General features: G+C 41.9%; 1 protein-coding gene across 1 annotated transcript; it reads left to right on the top strand.

The window, feature by feature from the left end:
• The first annotated feature begins 17,811 nt into the window (after positions 1-17,811).
• LOC122655562 (phosphatidylinositol 4-kinase alpha 2) lies at positions 17,812-20,558 on the top strand. The gene is made up of 5 exons (XM_043849768.1): positions 17,812-18,028; positions 18,305-18,445; positions 18,926-19,134; positions 19,777-19,938; positions 20,070-20,558. The coding sequence occupies exons 1-5, from the start codon at positions 17,957-17,959 to the stop codon at positions 20,326-20,328; spliced, it is 843 nt and encodes a 280-aa protein (XP_043705703.1). The 5' UTR covers positions 17,812-17,956; the 3' UTR covers positions 20,329-20,558.
• The last annotated feature ends 2,642 nt before the right edge of the window (positions 20,559-23,200 follow it).

The following is a 23,200-nucleotide window of genomic DNA, read 5'->3' as shown; positions in this document are numbered from 1 at the left end:
ACCGAGCAATCACTGCCTGCTTCTTGCTTCTCCAAGTAGTCAAATTTCCTTCAACATAGGTGCAATATCCAGAAGTGGACCTTCTATCATCAGGGCTGCCTGCTCGATCCGCACCAGTATAAGCTTCTACCCGAAGATGACTATGTGAGGAATATAGGACTCCTTTACCAGGAGAGGACTTTAAGTACCTTAGGATTCGGTATGTTACCTCCAAGTGAGAAGAGTAAGGATCATGCATAAACTGGCTGACTACACTTACTGCAAATGCAATATCTGGTCGGGTATGAGACAAGTATATCAATCTCCCAACCAACCTTTGATAACTACCCTAATTAATAAGGTCATCATCCTTACTCTTCATTTCTTCAAGTGTGTGTTAGGTTCCAAAGGTGTATCGGCAGGTTTACACCCAAGCATCCCAGTATACTTTCTCTGAGAAAGAGATATACCTTTAGCAGAGTAGGTAACCTCTATTCCAAGAAATACCGCAACCTGCCCAGGTCCTTGACCTCAAACTTGGTACCCAAATAGGTCTTCAACCGCTGAATTTCTTGTTTATCACTTCCGGTGATCATTATATCATCTACATAGACAATCAAAATAGTGATCACTATATACCCTTTTAACTATTGTAATATGGGTTTTAGTCCCACATTGCTTAGTTGTATTCTTGTCATATGATTTCAATGGTATAAATAAAGGCTGGGCTGTGATCACTTGGATCAAGCCAGTATTCACGGAATTCCACATGGCATCAAAGCCAACAATATTCCGGGGATATGGGAATTAAATTTTTTTTCCTTTTTTCTTTTTTCTCTCTCTTCTCCTTCGTGTTTCTGCCCTAAGGCCAGCCACCACCGCCAGCCCCCACCTCTTGCCTTCCTTTCTTTTTCGCGAGAGGGTCTCCCTCCCCTTGCCGTTATTTTTTTTTCCCACCCTTGGTGGTGAGTTGACTCCCGCCAAGGGTCCTTTTTTCCCTCCGTATGATTTAATTATTTTTGGAGGCCTTGTTTTTTGAGTTTTGTGATTTTTTCCAGCCACCATGCCTGACGCTTCGGAGATCACCTTTGCTTCTTCTGGATCTAATGGTTTGTCGCTACGTGATTTTATTCTGTTTCCTATGAACACCATCAAGTTGAATGAAAGCAATTATCTTATGTGGTCTCGTTCCTGTTTATTTGCGATTGGTTCCCATGGCTTGTCTGGCTACATCACGGGCGCCACGGTCAGGCCTACAGAGACTGGTTCTGTCCAGGATCGCTGGATGAATTTTAATTTCTTGGTCATGTCATATCTAGTTAAGTCCATGGACCAAGACATTGCTGGGCGGTACCTTCTTTTTTACTAGCATGGAAGATTGCCAAAGATACTTATTCTCAAGTTGGTAATGCTGCCCAATGCTATGAACTCCGTCAAAAAATTCATTCTACCAAACAGATGGAGTTAACACTTTCTCATTATTACAATACCATGTGTACGATGTGGCAACAGTTGGATTTTCTGGGCACCTTCACTGCCACCAGTGATGTTGATGCCACAACCTACCGCAAGTGGGAAGATGGTTTACGCGTTTTTGAATTGTTGACAGAGTTGAATATTGAGTTTGATCATATCCGGTCAAATTTTTTGAATCGGAAACCTCTCCTCACTCTTGAACAGGCCTATGCGATCCTTTCGGCTAAGGACAGTTGACGAACAGCAATGGTTCACCCAGTTACTCAGGAGAGATCGACTCTTATTTCTGGGTCACAGTCTGCCTGTGGGGGGTCTTCCCATTCTGCTAGCACTGATCGGTCATTTGGTGATCGCCCTCCCATTAAATGCGATTACTGTGGAAAGGAATGGCATATGAAGGACTACTGTTGGAAATTTCATGGTCGCCCTGCAGACACTCGCGGCCGTGGTAGGGGTGGTTCCAATCGGTCCAATAATACCCGTGTTCATCAGGCAACTACTGAGGATCATCCTGATCATTCTCTGTCACAGGTTATGGAGGATTTGCAAAATTTGCGGGATATGGTGGCTCGTTTGGACTCATCTTCTTCAACATCTGTATCTCCTTCCATGGCTGCCTCGGCTCTATCTCTGCCTACTAATCCCAATACACCTTCTTCCATAGGTATTTCATTTGGTGGGAATTGCACCTCGGTCACACCCAATTCTTGGGTAATTGACTCAGGGGCTACCGACCATATGACCGGTTCTTCCTCTTTTTATTCCACTTATTTTCCTTTATCTGGTCATAGTAAGGTTCGAGTTACTGATGGGTCTCTTTCTCCTATCTCGGAAAAGGGATCCGTGCAGTGTTCTTCATCTCTTACCCTTTCATCTGTGTTACATGTTCCGAAGTTTACTACTAATTTGCTTTCCATTAGTAGCATAACTAAGGATTTAAACTACAAAGTAACATTTCTTCCAACCCGTTGTTTATTTCAGGACTTGGAAACGGACAGTACGATTGCATGTGGTAAGGTGGTTGGTGGTCTGTATGTGCTGGACGGTTCCCGGGCAGCTTTGACATCTCAGCCTACATCTTCTGATTTTGATTCTGTACTCTTTGAATTAAATAATTGGCATCGTCGTCTGGGCCATCCACCATTTAGTGTTTTGTACGCTTTATTTCCTAGTTTGGTGAAGAGATGTAATAAACATAATTTTTCTTGTGATGCTTGCACTTTGGCAAAGCAAACTCGAAGCATTTTTCCCATTTCTAACAATAAAAGCTTGCATCCTTTTGGTTTGATACATTCTGATGTATGGGGCCCTGCCCGTTGTGTGTCTAGCTCTGGATTTCGGTGGTTTGTCACTTTCATTAATTGTTTCAGTCGGATGACTTGAGTATATTTGATGCATAGTAAGAGTGGCGTCTTTACCTGTTTCACTTTATTTCATAAGATGGTCGAGACACAGTTCGATGCCAAGATCAAGATTCTCAGGTCCGATAATGGAAAGGAGTACATGGACGGTGCCTTTCGGTCTTATTTTGACAGCCATGGGATCATTCACCAAACCTCTTGCGTTGACACTCCCGCTCAAAATGGGGTGGCTGAACGCAAGAACCGCCATCTTCTGGAGGTTGCTTGGTCTCTTATGTTCACTATGGCTGTTCCTCCTCGCTTTTGGGGTGATGCTGTTCTGACAGCTACATATCTTATCAATCGGCTTCCCTCCCGTGTTTTGGATGGTCGCTGTCCCTTGGATGTGCTCTGTGGGACATCAACCTTTGTTGCGTCTCCCAAAGTCTTTGGCTGTGTCGTGTTTGCCAGGAATCATCATGTACACGGAAAATTTGATCCCAAGGGACTGCGATGCATATTTCTTAGTTATTCTGCTACCCCCCAGGAAAGTGTTTGTCACTATGGATGTAGTGTTCCGGGAGTCTGAAGCTTACTTTAAACAGCTGGAACCTCTGCAGGGGGAGATTATAAGTGGTGAAGAGGTCCTGCTGATTGCTCCTCTAGATATTGAAATACTTATTATTGAGGATACCTCTGTTGAATTCGAAGAAGGGGTTACTAGTCAAGAACAAGAAGTGGGTTAGTTACAACAAGAAAAAATTGTGTACACTCGGGGAACTGATTTTCGTCTAGACGACCACCACGGATCCTACTTAATCGGCATCTGCTTCTGCTCCAAGTCTTGCTCCTAGTTAGATTTCTGGTAAGCCCCCTATTAATCCCAGTCTTGATTTACCCATTGTTGTTCGGAAATCAAGAGAAGTTGTACATTGCACCCTATTCCAACTTTGTGTCATATAACTCACTAACTCCTGCTTTCCATGCCTTCATAGCTTCTTTATCCTCTGTTTCCGTGCCTAACAATTGGCAGGAGGCTATAGCCGAACAGAAATGGAAGGATGCCATGAATGAAGAGATGTATGCCCTTGAAAAAATCAGACTTGGGATTTGGGGAGTCCTCCGCCTGAAAAAAGACCTGTTAGTTGCAAATGGGTCTTTGTAGTGAAGCACAAGGCTGATGGCTCAGTGGAGAGATACAAGGCGAGGCTTGTTGCCAAAGGGTTTACTCAAACCCAAGGTAGGTATTGACTACCAAGAGACCTTTGCTCCTGTAGCAAAGATGAATACTGTACGGGTTATTATCTCTTGTGCTGTGAATCGAGGATGGGAACTCCAGCAACTTGATGTGAAGAATGCCTTCTTGCATGGAGATCTGGAAGAAGATGTCTACATGGAGATACCTCCTGGCTTTACTTCTTCAAAAACCCAGGGAAAGGTATGTAAATTGAAGGCGGCCCTGTATGGTCTGAAACAGTCACCTAGGGCTTGGTTTGGCCAGCTCCATAAGGCTATGATTGCTTATGGGTACAAGCAGAGCAATGCTAATCATACGTTGTTTGTGAAGAAGGTAGGACAGCAAGTGACAATGCTGATTGTCTATGTTGATGATATAGTGATCACAGGCAGTGATGCATAGGAAATACAGAAGTTGAAGGCTTATTTGGGTACCGAGTTTGAAGTCAAGGAATTGGGTAGATTAAGGTATTTCTTAGGGATTGAGGTTGCCTATTCAGCTAAGGGCATATCTCTCTCTCAAAGGAAATATACCTTAGATTTGTTACAAGAGACAGGGATGCTTGGGTGTAAACCAGCGGATACCCCCCTTGAGCCTAACACACATTTGAAGAGTAAGGACGGCGACCCGGTGGACAAGGGCAGTTATCAGAGGTTAGTTGGCCGATTGATCTACCGCTCACATACTCGACCGGATATCACATTTGCTGTAAGCCTTGTCAGTCAATACATACATGATCCTCACTCTTCTTACTTGGAAGCAGCGTATAGAATTCTCCGTTAACTTAAGTCATCTCCTGGAAAAGGAATCTTGTTCTCTCCTCATAGCCACCTCCGGATAGAAGCATACACTGATGCAGATTGGGCTGGTAGTCCTGATGATAGGAAATCCACATCCAGGTATTACACAATTGTTGGAGGAAACCTAACTACTTGGAGAAGCAAAAAGCAAGCTGTTGTAGCTCGATCTAGTGCTGAAGCTGAGTTTCGAGCTATGGCCCAGGGTATTTGTGAACTTCTTTGGCTCAAGAGGCTGCTTCAAGATTTGGGGATGCTTACTGATCTTCCTATGCGACTCTACTGTGATAGCAAGTCCGCAATCAGCATTGCACACAATCCGGTTCAACATGATCGTACTAAACATGTTGAGATTGACCGACATTTTATCAAAGAAAAGTTGGAACAAGGGATAATCTGTATCCCATTTATTCAATCTAGTGATCAGTTGGCGGATATCCTCACCAAAGGAATCAGTCCTAAATTATTTTTTCCTATAATTAGCAAGTTGGGCATGTTTAATATGTATGCACCAACTTGAGGGGGAGTGTTGTAATATGGGTTTTAGTCCCTCATTGGTTAGTTGTATTCTTGTCATATGATTTCAATATTATAAATAAAGGCTGGGCTGTGATCACTTGGATCAAGCCAGTATTCACGGAATTCCACATTAACAAATAGCGTGTGGTCAGCATTGCTTTGCTGATATCCATTAGCAACCATAGCTCTATGGAAACGACTGAACCAGGCTCGAGGAGACTGTTTTAAGCCATACAAGGCTTTCTTCAATTTGCACACCTTTCCCTGAGTGTTTGGGGAGGCAAACTTCCATGTAGACATCTTCTTCCAACTTTCCATGTAAGAAGTCATTTTTCACATCAAGTTGTTGAAGATCCCAACCTCGATTCACAGCACAGGAAATGATGACTCTCACTGTATTTATCTTTGCCACAAGATCATAGGTTTCTTGATAGTCAATTCCTTGGGTTTGAGTGAACCCTTTGGCAACCAACCTTGTTTTATAACAAATTCTCGAGGGGCATTAGCAATTTCTTCAAGGATTTCATAATCCATAGGAAATTGGGTGACAAAAATACGTCTTCCGTCAGCCACAATGTACCGAAAAGCAAGTAGACCATACTGAAGAGTAATATTAAGGGCCTCTTTGTGGAGAGCCATTAAAGACTGCTTATAGTGCTAGTCTGAATGGATGAAGAGGTTCGCAATGGTAGCGGCTTCATCATCCCTTTCAACTGAACCATCAAATTTATGCTGCACAACAAATACCCATTTACAGCCAACAGGTCTCTTTCCTGATGGAGGAATTACCAAATCCCAGGTCTGATTTTTCTCTAAGGCACGCATTTCTTCATGCATCGCATCCTTCCATTTTTGCTCTGCTATTGCTTCCTGCTAATTGTTAGGAATAATAACAGAGGATAATGAAGACACAAAGGTATGGAAAGAAGGAGTAAGGGAGTTGTAAGATACAAAATTAGAAATTGGATGTTGAGTACTACTCCGCTTTGGCTTCCGAATAGCAATAGGTAAATCCAGACTGGGATCATAAGGAGGCTTACCAGGAGAATGAGTGGGAGAACTCAGAACAAGTGCTGATTGAGTAGGTAGTGTAGTAGTGGTCTCTTTGTACAATGGTCCATGAGGAGGAAAAAACGTCCCTTGAGAATAATTCTTCATATCTTTCTCCCCCTGAACTGGTTGCTGCTCAATCTGTCCCATTTATTGTTCTTGACTTGTAATCCCATCCTCCAATTCCACAGAAGAGTCCTCTATAACAGGTACATGAACATCCAGAGGAACAATCAGTGGGACCTCTGAATTTGCACTTATGATCTCCCCCTGCAGATGTTCCGATGATGAAAAGTAGGCCTCGGATTCACGAAACACATCCATGGTAACAAATATTCTTTTGGTTGGAGGATGGTAGCATTTGTAGCCCTTCTAAGTAGCCGAGAGTAGCCAAGAAAAATGCACCGAAGTCCCTTTGGGTCGAACTTGCCATGAACATGGTGGTTTCGGGCAAACACCACACAACTAAAAATTTTTGGTAGTACAACAAAAGTCGAGGAGCCCAATAAAACATCCAATGGGCAGCGTCCTCCTAAGACTCTTGAGGGAAGTCGATTAATAAGATAAGTAGCTGTGAGGACCGCATTACCCCAGAAACGAGGGGGAACAGCCATATCAAACATCAGACATCGAGCCATCTCAAGTAAATGCCTGTTCTTGCGTTCTGCGACCCCATTCTGAGCAGGTGTATCCACACAAGAGGTCTGATGGATAATCCCATGAGTTTCCAAGTATGACGAAAGGCACCATCCATGTATTCTTTGCCATTGTCAGACCGAAGAATTCGTACCTTGGCATCGAACTGGGTCTGAACCATCTTATGAAATAGGGTAAAAGAGCGGAAAACATCACTCTTATTGTGCATCAAGTAGACCCAAGTGATCCGACTACAACAATTAATGAAGGTGACAAACCACCGAAAGCCAAAAGCAGAAACACACCGGGCAGGGCCCCCAAATGTCAGAATGAATCAAATTAAAAGGTGATAAACTTCTACTATCAGAAATAGGATAAACCGTCCGAGTTTGCTTGACTAAAATGCAAGCATCACAAGAAAGATTAAATTTATTACATCGTTTAACCAAACTGGGAAAAAGACCAGATAAAACCCCTATAGGGGGATGGCCCAAACGTTTATGCCAATTATTCAACTCCAAAATTGCCTAATCAGATTCAGTAGAGGAAGACTGAGATGTCAAGGCTGTCGGTGCACCGTCAAGTACATAAAGACCACCAACCACTTTACCACAGTGCAATCATACGACCTGTCTTTGAGTCCTGAAACTAGCAATGGTTGGGAAAAAAAGTCACTTTGCAATTTAAATCTCTGGTTATACTACTAATTGAAAGTAAATTAGTAGAGAATTTTGGAACATGCAAGACAGAGGAAAGGCAAAGAGAATATGTGCACTATACAGATCCCTTTCCCGAGATAGAAGAAAGAGATCCTTCAGCAACACAGACTTTGGTATGAGTCGTATGACTAGATAAAGAAAAATACTTGAAAAATAGAGATGAAGAACCTGTCATATGGTCGGTTGCTCCAGAGTCAATCACCCAAGAATCGGGAATGACAGAGGAGCAGTTCCCACCAAATGAAATACCTGGAGAAGGAGTGGTAGAAATAGTAGAAGGACAGAGACAGCCAATGAAGAGGATGTAGATGCCGAAGAAGACGTGTTCAAATGAGTCACCATATTCCTAAGATGATTGAGTTCAGCCATAACTTGAGAAAAAGACTGCACAGGTTCTTCAGTGGATGCATGATTTGCACGTGTGCCAGTAGACCAATCGGAACCACCCCTGCCCCTCCCCCTCGTATCGGCAAGGCTACCATGTAGCTTCCAACAACGATCCTTAGTGTGCCACTCCCTTCTACAATGATCACATTTAATAAGAGGACGATCCCCAGATGGCCGATCACTAGGAACAGAACGGGAAGTATTGCCACGAGCAGAAGACTATGAACCAGAAATAAGAGTCGATCATTCCTGAGGGACAGGATTAACCATGGCTATACGTCGACTGTCCTTGGCAGAAAGAATTGCATATGCCTGCTCAAGAGTAGTTAGAGGTTCACGATTCAGAATATTAGACCGGATCGGATCAAATTCAATATTGAGCCCGGCCAAAAGATCAAAAACACGAAAACCGTCTTCCCATTTTCTGTAAGCAATTGCATCAGCAGTACTAGTTGTAGTCAAGGTGCCCAAAAAATCCAACTGTTGCCATAGAGTACACATAATGTTATAATATTGTGAAAGGGACAACTCTAACTGCTTGGTAGAGTGAATCTCTTGACGAAGTTCATAGGACTGAACGGCATTCCCAACTTGAGAATATGTGTCCTTGGCTGTTTTCCATATCTTGGCCGCCGAATCGAGAAGAAGATAACGTCCAACAATCTTTTGCTCCATGGAATTCACCAAATAGGACATAACCAGAAAATTAAAATTCTCCCACAGATCTTGGGCAAAACCAGTTTCAGTAGGCCTGACAGAGGTTCCAATGATGTAGCCAGAGAAACCACGGGAACCGATTGCAAACAAGCATGAACGAGACCAGAGGAGGTAATTGGCCCCATTTAACTTTATAGGACTGGCTGGAAAAGGAACAAAGTCACACTGTGATGTACCGTCAGGGCCAGAGGAAGCAAATTTGTTGAGATCCCTCCAGACCTGATCAGACAATGGCTTACTTTGGGCTACATCCATCTCCATCTTGGTGCAGTCAAAATGACACTTACCTTGCATGGATGGAAAGGTCTTCCAGTTATTATGCGTATGGATCTGTTGGATACCCGGTTCAAACTATATCAACATGCTGTTCTAACCAATGTTCAGTCCACTTTGAACAACGGCACAGTATTCTATACCCTGTATCCCAACTATAACCTTTCTTTGTTGGATCCTAATCTTCCTACAGCTTGGAAATTTCTGATCCAAATCACGGGAGCTCCCCAGGTGGAATCAGCAATAGTTGCAACCTTGCATTATCAGATATGTTATCGCCTGCAAAATCAAGCTTTTGACCTTAACACTGGTCACACCTCAAATGATTCAGCTCTATTCCTCCATATTGGTTCAGATCAGACCCCCACGGTCACTCATGTTCCTCGGCAACTTAGTCGAATGGATCTCTTCAAGTTGGTCCCAGATTCTTGGGTTTCAGCCTACGAATCAACACATGAAGTTCCATCCACACCTCCTTTGGTGGCAACTGATCCAACTTATAAGCGGCTCAGCAACGGATAAACAGAGATTACTTTCCCGAAACCCGTCAATATGGGTCCAGTTCTTCCGTCTCCACCCCCGCAGCTTGATCTAAGATTAAATGCTCCTATAACGTCTTTTGATGCTCAAGGCAACCCGGTCTACAGCTTTCAAGGCCCCACTGGCCATAAATATTTTGATGTCTGCGATTGCCCCGACTGCCTCTCTTCTGATTTTGATGAACCTCCTCCTGTCTCCTTCAGGAAACCTCGGCGAAAGAAACGACTAAAGGATCCGCTATGGATTCGTTACCAACAAGGCTGTCCTAACGTCGGCCCCCTTGGCGACGACCCGGGCAAATACCAGTTTATTGTGGAATATGGAAGCAGCAAACCTTGTACTTTAGGTTGTTGTTCCCCAGCTTCAGCTCCGCCTCCTCCTCCACCACATTGTTATCCTTTAAGTGGTAGTGGAAGTAGTTCGGCATCGTGAAGAATTTCCCGGAGCAACGACTATGAAGATCATGATAGACGCCTGCATAAATGGAAAGTCACACCTTCCAATTCAGTCCAACCAGATGGACATCTCCCTGGCAACACTACAGTTGAAGCACAGCTCAACTGGCAAGCCGAGAATGCTATTGTGCAAAACCAGTACCTTTAGAAGATTGTGTCCTATCAGGATCACACTACTCTTCGTCTAAGTCAACAAGAAATCGATGTTCGTTATCTCAAAGAACGAATCGAAGCTCTACACAAGGAACTCATGCACATAGCCACTACAGTTAAAGATGTTGCTTATGCCTCTTCTCTCATCTCTACTCGAGAACGAGAAAAGCAGAGACTCGAAGACCAGCTCAGCTGGATCCAAGCCCCGATACAGCCTCCTCCCTCGCCATCTCTCCCTCGGTTTTACCCAGATTTCCCTCCAGCAGTTGAATATGATGTGTCACCTACACACCACAGTTTTCCAATAGACCTATTCAAAGAACTGCAGGATTTACACCAAAGTCAGAGCAGACTTGGCCGCAGGAAGTCCCCAAAATCACCGTCTAGCACCAGTACCATTCCATCCATATCCCAGACTGTAGATCCCCCACTCTACCAGCCCAATCCTTACCGATATACCCAACCTACTTTTCAACCAGTTCACTCTTCCCATTCCAAATCACCTGCTTTTGTCCCATATGTACCTCCACAAAGACCTCCATCTACCCAACCAGCTTGTTCCCCATTGACCCCGGCTACAAACCCCAATTCCCTTTCAAACTTCCTCAAACAACTATACTTAGACTCCTTCCCTCCTTCCAAACCCTCTCCAATCCCTGAGTCCTTTGTAGCCTCTGATACTGATTCATGGTCCACGGAACCCCCTTTGGTTTTCATGGCACAGCAACCACCAAATCCACCACCTGCAACTGAACCTACAGGAGTTACAGAAGTTCTTTCTGAAGAAGAAGAACATGTTGGCGAAAACCAGCCACCTATGCCACCAGTGCAGGATTTCCAGCCATTCAGCAATCAAGATCCTAAGCAGCTCTTTACTTTTGATGGCATTCCATTTCATAAATGGCCCAACAAGATCTCAGAATGTCATGCCTGGCTCACAGCTGAATTACTTCAGGAAGGCATGACACCCAGAGCAGCTATTACCAAGTTTCTAGCACACACTCATGGTACTCTTCGAGAGTGGTACATGGCTTTAGGACCATACAGGCAAATGCAATGGGTCCAATTGAGTATTGATGACTTCGTTCTCCAAATGTACAACGAGTTCATTGGTCCTTTGGAGAATAATCGTCTCAAAGCCCGTGAAGAGTATTTCCAGATGAAATGTTGTTCTTTCTAGAAATCTGATCTTGAAAGACATTTTCATCGCATGATGGATCGTTTCTACATCCTTGGTGGAATGGATGATGTGAACATGAAATAAGTTTTTCTCAACTCATTCCCAGAACCCTTGGGCAATGATGCTGTCAAACATTTGACTACTCAAGGCCTTCAGCTCAGTCAGGTCACTTTTGGTCACCTCTACCAAGAAGTCCAAACAGCACTTCAACGTCTTTGCAATCAACAGCAATTCTTCAAGACATGGGAAAAGACTACTGGACGTTTACAGGACGTCTGCAACACATCCCACCTCGAAATCAAGTGCAAAGATCAAAATTGTCATTGTCCCACCAAAAAGAAACATCATCACTCTCGTCTCTCCGACACCAGATCACATCCGCACATGAAGCACAAGCACAAGGCTTCTTACCGACCTCGCCACACAGGCAACCCCAAAAGATACAGGTACTTCAAGAGAAAGAAGTTTCATGGAAAAACTTCTGATACATGCTACTCTTGTGGAAAGAAAGGTCACTTTGTAAAGAATTGCCCCGACAAGACAAAACGGACCAAGCTCATGCATATGTTTAATACTTCAAATGATCCGAATGCCGACATCGAGTCTTTGTATTCCATTGACGAAGAATTCTCGGCAGATCTTCTGTTCGCAATAGAAGCTCTTGACTCAGACTCTGAGTCTGACCCATATACCGAGTCCGACGGATTTGAACCCGTCTACCCTCTCTATTCACCACCTCCACCCCTGTATCCTTCATCCTCAAAGCTTACCCTTCCATTAGCCCCACTTTCAATTTACCCCACAACATGGGACCTCCCAGTAAAAGTTATTGGTTATTTTGACACTGGCGCAACTATGACCATACTTACCCCCCATGTTCTACCCCCTTGCTGTTGGAAGCCTCATAAGCAGTACTTTACTGCTGCAGATGGAAAAACCTTTTTCGTTAATTTAATATCCAAGGATCCAGTCAAGTTCAAGATTTTTCCCCTGTTGACAGTCAGCCATAGAGTTCTAGGATCCTCCTTACCCGGCCGTGATGCTCTAATTGGATTTGACCTTTTAACCAAACTCCCTGGCCTTCAATGGAGTTCCCATGGTCTCACTTACAAGAAGCAAACCGTACCATGGATTACTACTCCTACCCTTCTCTCCCTCACTTCTCCAATGGATGATATCAAGCAAAAGCTAATTTCTCAATGCTGTGCAGATTCTCATATAGATTTTCTCACAAAGTGTGATCATCCCCTCTGGAAAAATTCCCAGTTCTTCATCAGGCTACCTTTCAAGAAAAATGAAGATGCCAATCCAACAAAAGCTAGCCATTCTGGTCTAAACCCGGCCCAACTGGTTTTGGCCAGAGATGAAGTTGCTCTTTTACAAGCCCAAGGTCTCATTGAACCTACCTCATCTGCATGGGCATGTGAAGCTTTTTATGTTAACAAATGTGTCGAACAGACACGTGGCAAGCTCCGATTAGTCATTAACTATCAGCCTCTCAATGTATTTCTGCAAGACGACAAGTTCCCTTTGCCTACTCGACCAGCTTTAATGCTCCAACTCTCAGATGCCACCATCTTCAGCAAATTTGATCTCAAAGCAGGTTTCTGGCAACTTGGGATCCATCCTGATGACAGGCCCAAAACAGGTTTCTGCATCCCTGGTTCACATTTCCAATGGACAGTTATGCCATTTGGTCTTAAGGTGGCTCCCTCCTTATTTTAAAAGGCTATGATGCGGATTTATGCTCCCATCCAACGACAAACTCTCATTTACATTGATGACATCCTACTATTCTCAAAGAATGTTGTTGACCATCAGAAGCTCTTATCCTAGTTCTATGATATTACCGTTCAGCATGGTATAATGCTCTCCTCCACAAAAATGGAAATCGGAGTTACCACTGTGGATTTTCTTGGTGTCACCATTCATAAAGGACAATATCAACTCCAACCTCATATTGGCAAATCCCTTCTTCAGTTCTCAGATGGACCTCTCACTGTTACTCAACTCCAATAGTTTTTTGGCGTCATTAATTACATAACAGAGTTCATTCCTCACCAGACCACTTATACAGGACCGTTATACAAGCTCCTCAAGAAGAATCCTCCCCCATGGACTGCAGAACATACCAAGGCAGTTCAAGTTCTTAAACAGATTGCGGTTAAGCTACTACCTCTTCATATTCCCACCAGTGGCATACGCATTCTTCAAACAGATGCCAGTGACGACCAATGGGCGGCAATACTTCTTGAACACACCAATGGTAAAAGACAGATTTGTGGCTACCGCAGTGCACAGTTCAAACCATCTGAACAACACTATCATTCTACCTTCAAAGAGATCCTTGCAGTTAAACGAGGAATGGTACTAGTGCTAGACGGTGGTTTTGGGGACTTCCTGCGGCCAAGTCTGCTCTGACTTTGGCGTAAATCCTGCAGTTCTTTGAATAGGTCTATTGGAAAACTGTGGTGTGTAGGTGACACATCATATTGAACTGCTGGAGGGAAATCTGGGTAAAACCGAGGGAGAGATGGCGAGGGAGGAGGCTGTATCGGGGCTTGGATCCAGCTGAGCTGGTCTTCAAGTCTCTGTTTTCTTGTTCTCGAGTAGAGATGAGAGAAGAGGCATAAGCAACATCTTTAACTGTAGTGGCTATGTGCATGAGTTCCTTGGGTAGAGCTTCGATTCGTTCTTTGACATAAAAAACATCGATTTCTTGTTGACTTAGACGAAGAGTAGTGTGTTCCTGATAGGACACAATCTTCTGAAGGTACTGGTTTTGCACAATAGCATTCTCGGCTTGCCAGTTGAGCTATGCTTCAACTGTAGTGTTGCCAGGGAGATGTCCATCTGGTTGGACTGAATTGGAAGGTGTGACTTTCCATTTATGCAGGCGTCTATCATGATCTTCATAGTCAGTTGCTCCTGGGAAATTCTTGCTGATGCCAGAACTACTTCCACTACCACTTAAAGGATAACAATGTGGTGGAGGAGGAGGCGGAGCTGAAGCTGAGGAACAACAACCTAAAGTACAAGGTTTGCTGCTTCCATATTCCACAATAAACTGGTATTTGCCCGGGTCGTCGCCAAGGGGGCCGACGTTAGGACAGCCTTGCTGGTAACGAATCCATAGCGGATCCTTTAGTCGTTTCTTTCGCCGAGGTTTCCTGGAGGAGACAGGAGGAGCTTCATCAGAATCAGAAGAGAGGCAGTCGAGGCAATCACAGACATCAAAATATTTATGGCCAGTGGGGCCTTGAAAGCTATAGACCGCGTTGCCTTGAGCATCAAAAGACGCTATAGGACCATTTAATCTTAGATTAAGCTGCGGGGGTGGAGACGGAAGAACTGGACCCATATTGACGGGTTTCGGGAAAGTAATCTCTGTTTATCCGTTGCCGAGCCGCTTATAAGTTGGATCAGTTGCCACCAAAGGAGGTGTGGATGGAACTTCATGTGTTGATTCGTTGGCTGAAACCCAAGAATCTGGGACTATTGCTGAAGAGATCCGTTCGACTAAGTTGCCGAGGAACATGAGTGACCGTGGGGGTCTGAGCTGAACCAATATGGAGGAATAGAGCTGAATCATTTGAGGTGTGACCAGTGTTAAGGTCAAAAGCATGATTTTGCAGGCGGTAACATATCTGATAGTGCAAGGTTGCAACTATTGCTGATTCCACCTGGGGAGCTCTTGTGATTTGGATCAGAAATTTCCAAGCTGTAGAAGATTAGGATCCAACAAAGAAAGGTTGTAGTTGGGATACAAGGTATAGAATACTGTGCCGTTGTTCAAAGTAGACTGAACATTGGTTAGAACAGCATGTTGATATAGTTTGAACCGGGTATCCAACAGATCCATACGCATAATAACTGGAAGACCTTTCTATCCATGCAAGGTAAGTGTCATTTTGACTGCACCAAGATGGAGATGGGTGTAGCCTAAAGTAAGGCATTGTCTGATCAGGTCTGGAGGGATCTCAATAGGAAAATATTGCTCAGATCCTGAGGCGGTAACCTGATTTTGGGAAAAAGGAGAGGCTTGCACATACTCTTTAAGACCTGGGGACTTCTTAGGAGCAAGGAGAGTCCGTATAGTCTTTGAGAGAGTAGCGGTGTGTCTGGGGAAAACATCATAAGGGTTGATGACCGGAAAATTTGTAGGGTGAACTTGTTGATCAGAGGGAGTATAATTTAACTCAAAAAGATAATCAACTTTAAAAGCATGGGTTTACGGAAATGTAACGGATGGAGTACCGGGAGCCGTTTGCATCATATGGATTAAAGAGATTTCACCTGCCAGAAGAAGGATGACTATCTGTGTACAATGGAGTAAGGTCTGTGAATGTAAGCACAAGGTATCTGGAAAGAGCGAATGTACATGCCATAGGTTTTCCGAGCCTTATAGGGATAAAAGGGGCCTTTTGCCAAGATCCCACGCGCTCAAGGACTATTTTTGACATAACCATGCACCATAACCAGAGAACCTAAGATAGAGGATTGACCCTTAGAACCATCATACAGAAATAGACAGAGCCCTCGCCGGGCAAATGAAGAGAAAGAACTTAGAAACTCATGGCTTTGATACCAAATAGTGTAATATTTATTAACGTTCTTGCGTTCTGATTTAACTGGTCAGAAAAAAATAATATTGAAAAAAAAAATCGCAGATTTGTTTACTGCATAGGGGAAAAAAATTTAGGGGAAAAGGAGGATCTAAAAGGATCGCAAGGAGGCGGGAAGTCCTCTCGCGAGAAAAAGAGAGAGAGAGAGAGCCGCGGGAGGGCGGCGGTGGTGTGAAAAAAGTGGGGAAAGGCTGTCGGAGGGCTGGCGATGGTGCGGAGTGCTGCAGGAAGACTGGCGGAGGTGTTGTTGGCAGTGGTGTTGCTGCTAGGGTGACTTCACGATGAGAGGAGAAGAGAAAAAAAAAAACAAAAAAAGGAAAGAAATTTTTAGATCCCATATTCTCGGATTGGCTCTGATGCCATGTTGAAATCCTTGAATAATGGCTTGTGAACAATGTGCCCACAACTTCTTTATTTATAATCAGAGATCATTACAATAGAGGAAATAAAATCCTAGTCAAATCACATGTGCAACATGTGCATAATGAACCTGGACACTTTAATGTATCCAGGTCCGGGTCACGGATCAACGGGAAATCCGTGAACAATCAGCATTATTGTACTAGTAAGCCCATGGCATGCTTCCTATATGATGATCGATAAATCATTGCTCATTAAAAAAATAATAATAATAATAATAAATAAAAAAGAAAAAGAGGGGAGGTGGGGAAGAATCCTTAGTAGGCAACGCCTTGACTTTTGCTGTCACCTTGGTCGCCTAGGCGACGCCTTGTTGGTGTCGACTTGGTTTTTAGTCCTTTCCATCACCTTGGTTCGCCTAGGTGCCTTAACAACTATGTCATGAGCAAGGTTCGAGAGTACAATTTTGACCAGGATCAAAACCAAAATGTATTGCGAAATGTCAAAAAATTGACCCAAATTTGTTCCATTTCGATGGTCAAACATTTGAATTTTTCCCTGAAACTTCAGGGCAAGGCTATTAAGCACGATTACTCATTCAAAAAAAATTAGATTGGAAAAAAAAACACACAAAAAAAATGTTTTTCTTTTGATTTGGACTCTAGGTTGCTATTGCATGCTGTAGCCTATTGTATCTTGACCTTTTTTTTTTAAAAATAAATTAGTTTCAAGAAAATAAAAATTTTAAAACCAAAAAATAATAATTTAAAACATAAAATTAATTCTGACTCTATGAAGTAAACTGGCTACAATGTTTAACATTTAAAAACCAATATATACATTTACCCTATGTTTTGCAAAATTTGTTTTCAAGAAAGAAGGATTTTGTGATTTACCTTCAACTACTCTAGCAAAAGATCATTGTATATGCTCCAAATAGTCCACAATGTTTGGTCCAACAAGAGATTGAAGGTTTTTTTGCTATTTTGGGGGGTTTTCCAGAGGTATCGATCGAAATGGTCGAAGTTTTGACGTCAATTTGTGAATTGGAGCCTTTTAGAAGGCTCAATCGTTTCAGCAGAATTTCAGCATTTTTCGACCAAAATTTCGAACCTTGATCATGAGTTTCATGAATCATCATCTTGCGTTTTGAAATGCTCATGGAATTTGAAAGGAGATGATTTCATTCCAGGTGGTCAATATCCTTAGTAATTGTTATACTTGTGGCATAGTTTGAACTTCTACCTGGCTTTATTCTTGTATCATGAACCACAATCCAAGATCAGGACTATTCTCAAGCTTCAAACAATTTACTTACCTTCATTTTACCTCCCAATACAAATAAATAAAGAGGAAAAAAAAACTAATTTACTTCACTTTCTACCACAGGGAACTGGAAAAAATTGAAGTGGATGGGGATGACCTTTATCTACCAACTGCTCCCACCAAACTTGTTCGTGGAATTCAATTGGATAGTGGGATACCTCTGCAGTCTGCTGCGAAAGTTCCTATTATGATCACATTTAATGTGGTGGATAGAGACGGGGATCACAACATCGTAAAACCCCAAGCATGCATCTTCAAGGTAAGCCTGTTTGTTAGTCATGCACAGAGATGATTGTTGACCAGGTAAACTGTGCACCAACTACCAAACTGGAATCATGTGATTTTTCTAGGGTACTAACATTTTTTTTTGAAACTAACATTGTTGAGTTGCCAATTCTGCCAATTTGTGAGAGTTTTTCTGACAGTTGGAACTATCTAGTATATCATGATACCCATGTCAATTGGGTAGTGCTCAAGTCAATCACTATATTGTGATGTTGCCATATGCAACTTCAAATATGGTTCTTTCTTCCAGGTTGGAGATGATTGTCGACAAGATGTTCTTGCCCTTCAAGTGATTTCACTCCTCGAAGACATTTTTGAAGCAGTTGGGCTTAACCTTTACCTTTTCCCATATGGAGTTCTTCCTACTGGCCCAGGGAGAGGCATAATTGAGGTATAATGGTGGATTCTTGATGGCATAATCTAGTGTGCTAATTGATGTTAATTTTATGAAAACACTATCATTATGGTACTTGCCATGTTTTTTTTTTTTTTCTTTTTTTTTTTCATTTTTTGGCAAACTGTGAGTTCTGTTTCTATTTTTAAGTAATATGACCAATGAGGAGTTCGAGATATCATCTATTGCAACTTTTATGCATAAATTTCGGAAAACTCATCAATTTATGAGGACTTCGAGTCAATAATCCAAATTTGTGATATTTATCTTCGACATTAAAATGATATAGGAGCCTGTTTTGACTCTTGTTCTTGACTCTCTTGATTACTACTACATATTAAATGTGTGTTGTTCATTACTTAAAGTGATTTTTGACCAGTGCATGTAAGAAAATGTCAAAAAGCTTCACTGCAGGTTGTACCTAATACACGGAGACCTGGTAATAGGTGTTTTTTCTTATCACATTTGAATCTGCAGGTTGTACCTAATACACGGAGCAGAAGCCAGATGGGTGAAACCACTGATGGTGGATTGTATGAGATTTTTCAACAAGACTATGGGCCTGTTGGCTCAGACAGTTTTGAAGCTGCCCGTGATAACTTCATAATTAGCAGTGCTGGTTATGCAGTTGCCAGCCTCTTACTTCAACCAAAGGATCGTCATAATGGGAATCTTCTTTTTGACAAGTATGCTCAATTTTACTTGGACTTTGTGTATATGGATGAGAGAGGATTTTTTTTTTTTGTTTGGGGGCGGGGGGTGAGGATGCAGGATCCTCAACAATATCAATAATTTGTAAGTGACTACTAAGTACTGTCTACTTTGCCATTCTCCCATATGAATAGGGGTCTTTATGTCAATGATAATGTTTCCTTAAAAATATCATTGTAACATAAGTTAATTTAAAAAGACTAAGGCTCCATGTAATTGGAAAACTGTATTGTATAGTAGACAAGACCAAAATGAAAACTTTTCTAATCCTTAAAAAAATTTGCATAACTAACTGTGCAACTTAGACTTTGTTGGAAAGTGTGATCAACACAAATTTTACATCACTTTCAACTACTTTCTAAAATATTTCTATTTTCTACTACACTATTGGTCATTTCTTCTTAAAATAATTTCCATTACATTTCATCATTTTATGTACGACCAGATGGAGCCAAAATTATTTTATATTAAATATATCAGCCATACAGCTGTACTCCTGGCAGTATTGAGATGTGGGGGTCAAGCAAGACCAACATAGAGTTCTATACCAAATAAGACATTTAAATGTGGCCTGTTGCTTGGATGATAACTAGCCTCTTAATTTTCGTTTCATGCAGTGTTGGCAGGCTTGTACATATTGATTTTGGTTTTATCTTGGAAACTTCTCCTGGTAACAATATGCGTTTTGAAAGCGCTCATTTTAAGCTGAGCCACGAGATGACACAGTTGCTTGACCCATCTGGGGTGATGAAAAGTGAAACCTGGCTACACTTTGTAAGGTGAGTTCTCTCTTTTTCAGGTGTGCACTAATGCACACCTCTGCCCATACTCTGGGTAACTTGATTTATTTTTTGGACTAAATTGCCACTCAATCTTGTGATGTTTGTTATGATTGGTACAATATCTGCAGCTTGTGTGTGAAAGGGTATCTTGCTGCTCGGCGTTATATGAATGGGATCCTCAATACGGTACTGATGATGGTTGACAGTGGGCTACCTTGCTTCAGCCGAGGCGACCCTATTGGGAATCTACGCAAGAGATTCCATCCTGAGATGAGCGAACGAGAGGCTGCCAATTTCATGATTAAAACCTGCGCTGATGCCTACAACAAGTGGACTACTGCAGGCTATGATTTAATACAGTATTTGCAGCAGGGCATTGAAAAGTAGAAGCTTATGGGCCGCCCTCTTTAAATTATCATTCCTTGCAAGTGTACTCGTCTTCGTTTACCTGTTAATTTGTAGAAAGAATTTTTCTTGAGAGTTTTTCCTTAGTGAGGTTTCTGAGAAACATTGTAAATGCGGGAAACACTTGAAAGAATCAAAAGTTCTTTGTTGTGGGACTACATCTGAGTTCTGTTGAAATTCAAAGTGTATCTTGTACCTCCAATATATCAATGGAAAATTTCCTTTTTGGCTTCTTGCTCCTCCCCTACCCCCTCTTTTTTTTTTTCCGTCTCTTGATAGTGCAGGAACCCCTTTTAGATGTGCTTGTTTTTTCCAGTTTTGTGGGAATCTCCATGCCCTGTGCTGATTGGACCCTTTTATATCTGTTGCTTGATTTTCAGATGGGGCTGAAAGTTTGTGGAGTCGCAACTCAACTAAACTCAACTAAACTCAACTCAGTCTTATCCCAACTGAATGGGGTCCGCCTCCTGAAAATTGCTCTATCACTCTTCCACTTGGCCAAAACATAAGGTGTGAGTATACAGAAATCAGCAGCGGCTGTGGAGAAACTTTTTTCCCTTTTTTGTTTTATCTTTTTGTAGTAGCTAACGAATCAACTTGGATTGCTAGGAAAAAAAAATTGGACACCTGATCGTCCATTGGGCAGTACAATCCTAAGAAAAAGTGACATGAAGGTAAGCAAATTTTGGAAATCTTACAACCTCTTCTGTGTTGCCTGTGGCTTCCAAAATCAGATGGGATGTTCAAGGATTCAGGTCGGTAATTTGTTGATCAAGTCTGCTGATGGTTCAATTAATTCTGCTTTCAGGAATGAAGGATTGCAAAATAACAGTTCGGTTCAGTTCTGCATAATTTAGAGTTGGCCAGTGGGTCTTCTTAGCTTATTCTTGAATCCCCGAAGAAGGTATCTCATGATGGCCAGCTTGCTGTTTATACTATTGCTCCAACTGTTGGTTCTAGTCACACAGAGCCATTGCAACAAGCTTTGCCTTTTTCTTTTACATTGAGCTCCCAGACTCTATAGACATGGTGAACCCCTCCCCCCCGGGTGCTGCCAAAACTCTAAAGCACTCTGAGTCACAGAACTCAGTCTGAGCCCCAGTCCCCTCTATTATCTTGTGGCAACTTGGAGCCCGTTTGGTAACATTTCTTTTTCAGAAATCCCAGTCCCCTCTATTTTACCTTTATCATTTTTTCCCGTTTCTATTCTTAAAGCCGAAGTGGCTTTCTCTCCCTTGTGCCCGTTTGGTATACCATACATGTAGTTTACCAAAAGAAAAAGGGTATACCATATGTGAAGCTGAATTTGACATCACTCTTGGATTTTTATCCACTCCAGTACTGGATGAACTGTGCACACATGGCCACTGTTGCGCCGCACGATGCGACAGCAGCGCTGCAGTGCACAATAGCGGATAAAAATGCCATCACTCTTTCATGTTGCAAATTAATGCATTTGTTACCATATATGGAGACAATAGACTTTTATTATTTTTAAATTTTTATTATTACAAGCAAAAAAAGAAAAGATTCTTGCATACGTTTATGGGATCCATTTTCTACATGTTACCTATATGTTGCTACGTGACGGTATGATCCTTCCTACATGCTACTTCTTCTCCTTGTGTTTGATTGCTTTCTTATATATATAGATGGATCGAGTTTTCCTTCACCGCTAGGGTGAAAAAAGAATCTCTAACATTTGACCTTTTAATTTGATTGATGATAGGTATTTAGAATTTCAATGATAGTGACGAGAGTTAATGACGAGATTCACTATTCTAATCATAATATCAAAAAAAGTGAATGAAGAAATTCTATCTTCACCTTAGGTAATGAAAACTTTCATTTATAAAGAAAGTGAAATAAAGAAAACAAGAGAAATTTAAAAAAAAAAAATACATTAATTAATTGATTTTGGGGAAAAGGTTCTCTGAGCCGCTAGGGGAGGGTACATTAGCACCCTCTATTTTTCTCTTTTTCACTCTAAATGACCTTGCTCCCGTTTTAAGTAAGAAACCATGGTGTGCTCCTCTATGCCGCTTGCCTAGAGAAACTTTTCTGTTGATTTAATATGACAAATTTTCTTTTTGTTTGGTTACCCAAAAACTTTAGTTAGTTATCCCCATCTTGTAAGAGGAAAAGAGACGTTAGATCAAAGATTTTAAGAGTGGAATCGAGATTCAAAATAGTCTTGATAGATTTTGATTCAGATTGACAGGAATAGGTTGGAATTGGTCAGACTTTTCCCAAACCATAGAAATGTAGTACAAATCGGCCGCTCTAAATCGGTCAGAATTGACTGTAATGGGCTAGATTCTACCCTAACCCTAGAAATGGAGTACAGATAGGTTAGAATTAGGATTGACATAGATTAATTCTAATCTGAAGCGATCGATCCAGCAATCCAATCCTAAGTTTTGAAACCCTACATGTGACCAACTTTTCGTTGTGTTCTCTAATGCCAAAAAAGAAAAAAGAAGGTAAGATATTAAGGACTAATTTTTTTTTTCTAAAAAGATTATTATTCTTTGCATCTAATAACCAAATGGATAATTTGGTACATATTAAGGGCATGTATGATAATACTTCTGGTTTTTTATTTCTCTATTTTTTTGTTTCTGTGAACCAAAAAAAAAAAGTAGAAATCTGTTTATTAACAGCGGTTCTTTTTTTTGTTATTGGGAATGAACTGGGAATAAAAAGTAGTTGAAAAATAGAAAAAAAGAAATTCCAATTTGAAACTTCCCTATTCCAGAAACAAAACGGAAAAATAAGGAGGTGGAGGTGTTCAACCTATCTCCACGAGACTCCACCTCAACCACCACCATCACCTCTACCATCACCACCACCA

Source organism: Telopea speciosissima, chromosome 3, assembly GCF_018873765.1.
Source record: "Telopea speciosissima isolate NSW1024214 ecotype Mountain lineage chromosome 3, Tspe_v1, whole genome shotgun sequence".
NCBI lineage: Eukaryota > Viridiplantae > Streptophyta > Magnoliopsida > Proteales > Proteaceae > Telopea > Telopea speciosissima.
The sequence above is the reverse complement of the archived record's forward strand: the minus strand, read 5'-3'. Positions and strand labels throughout refer to the sequence as shown.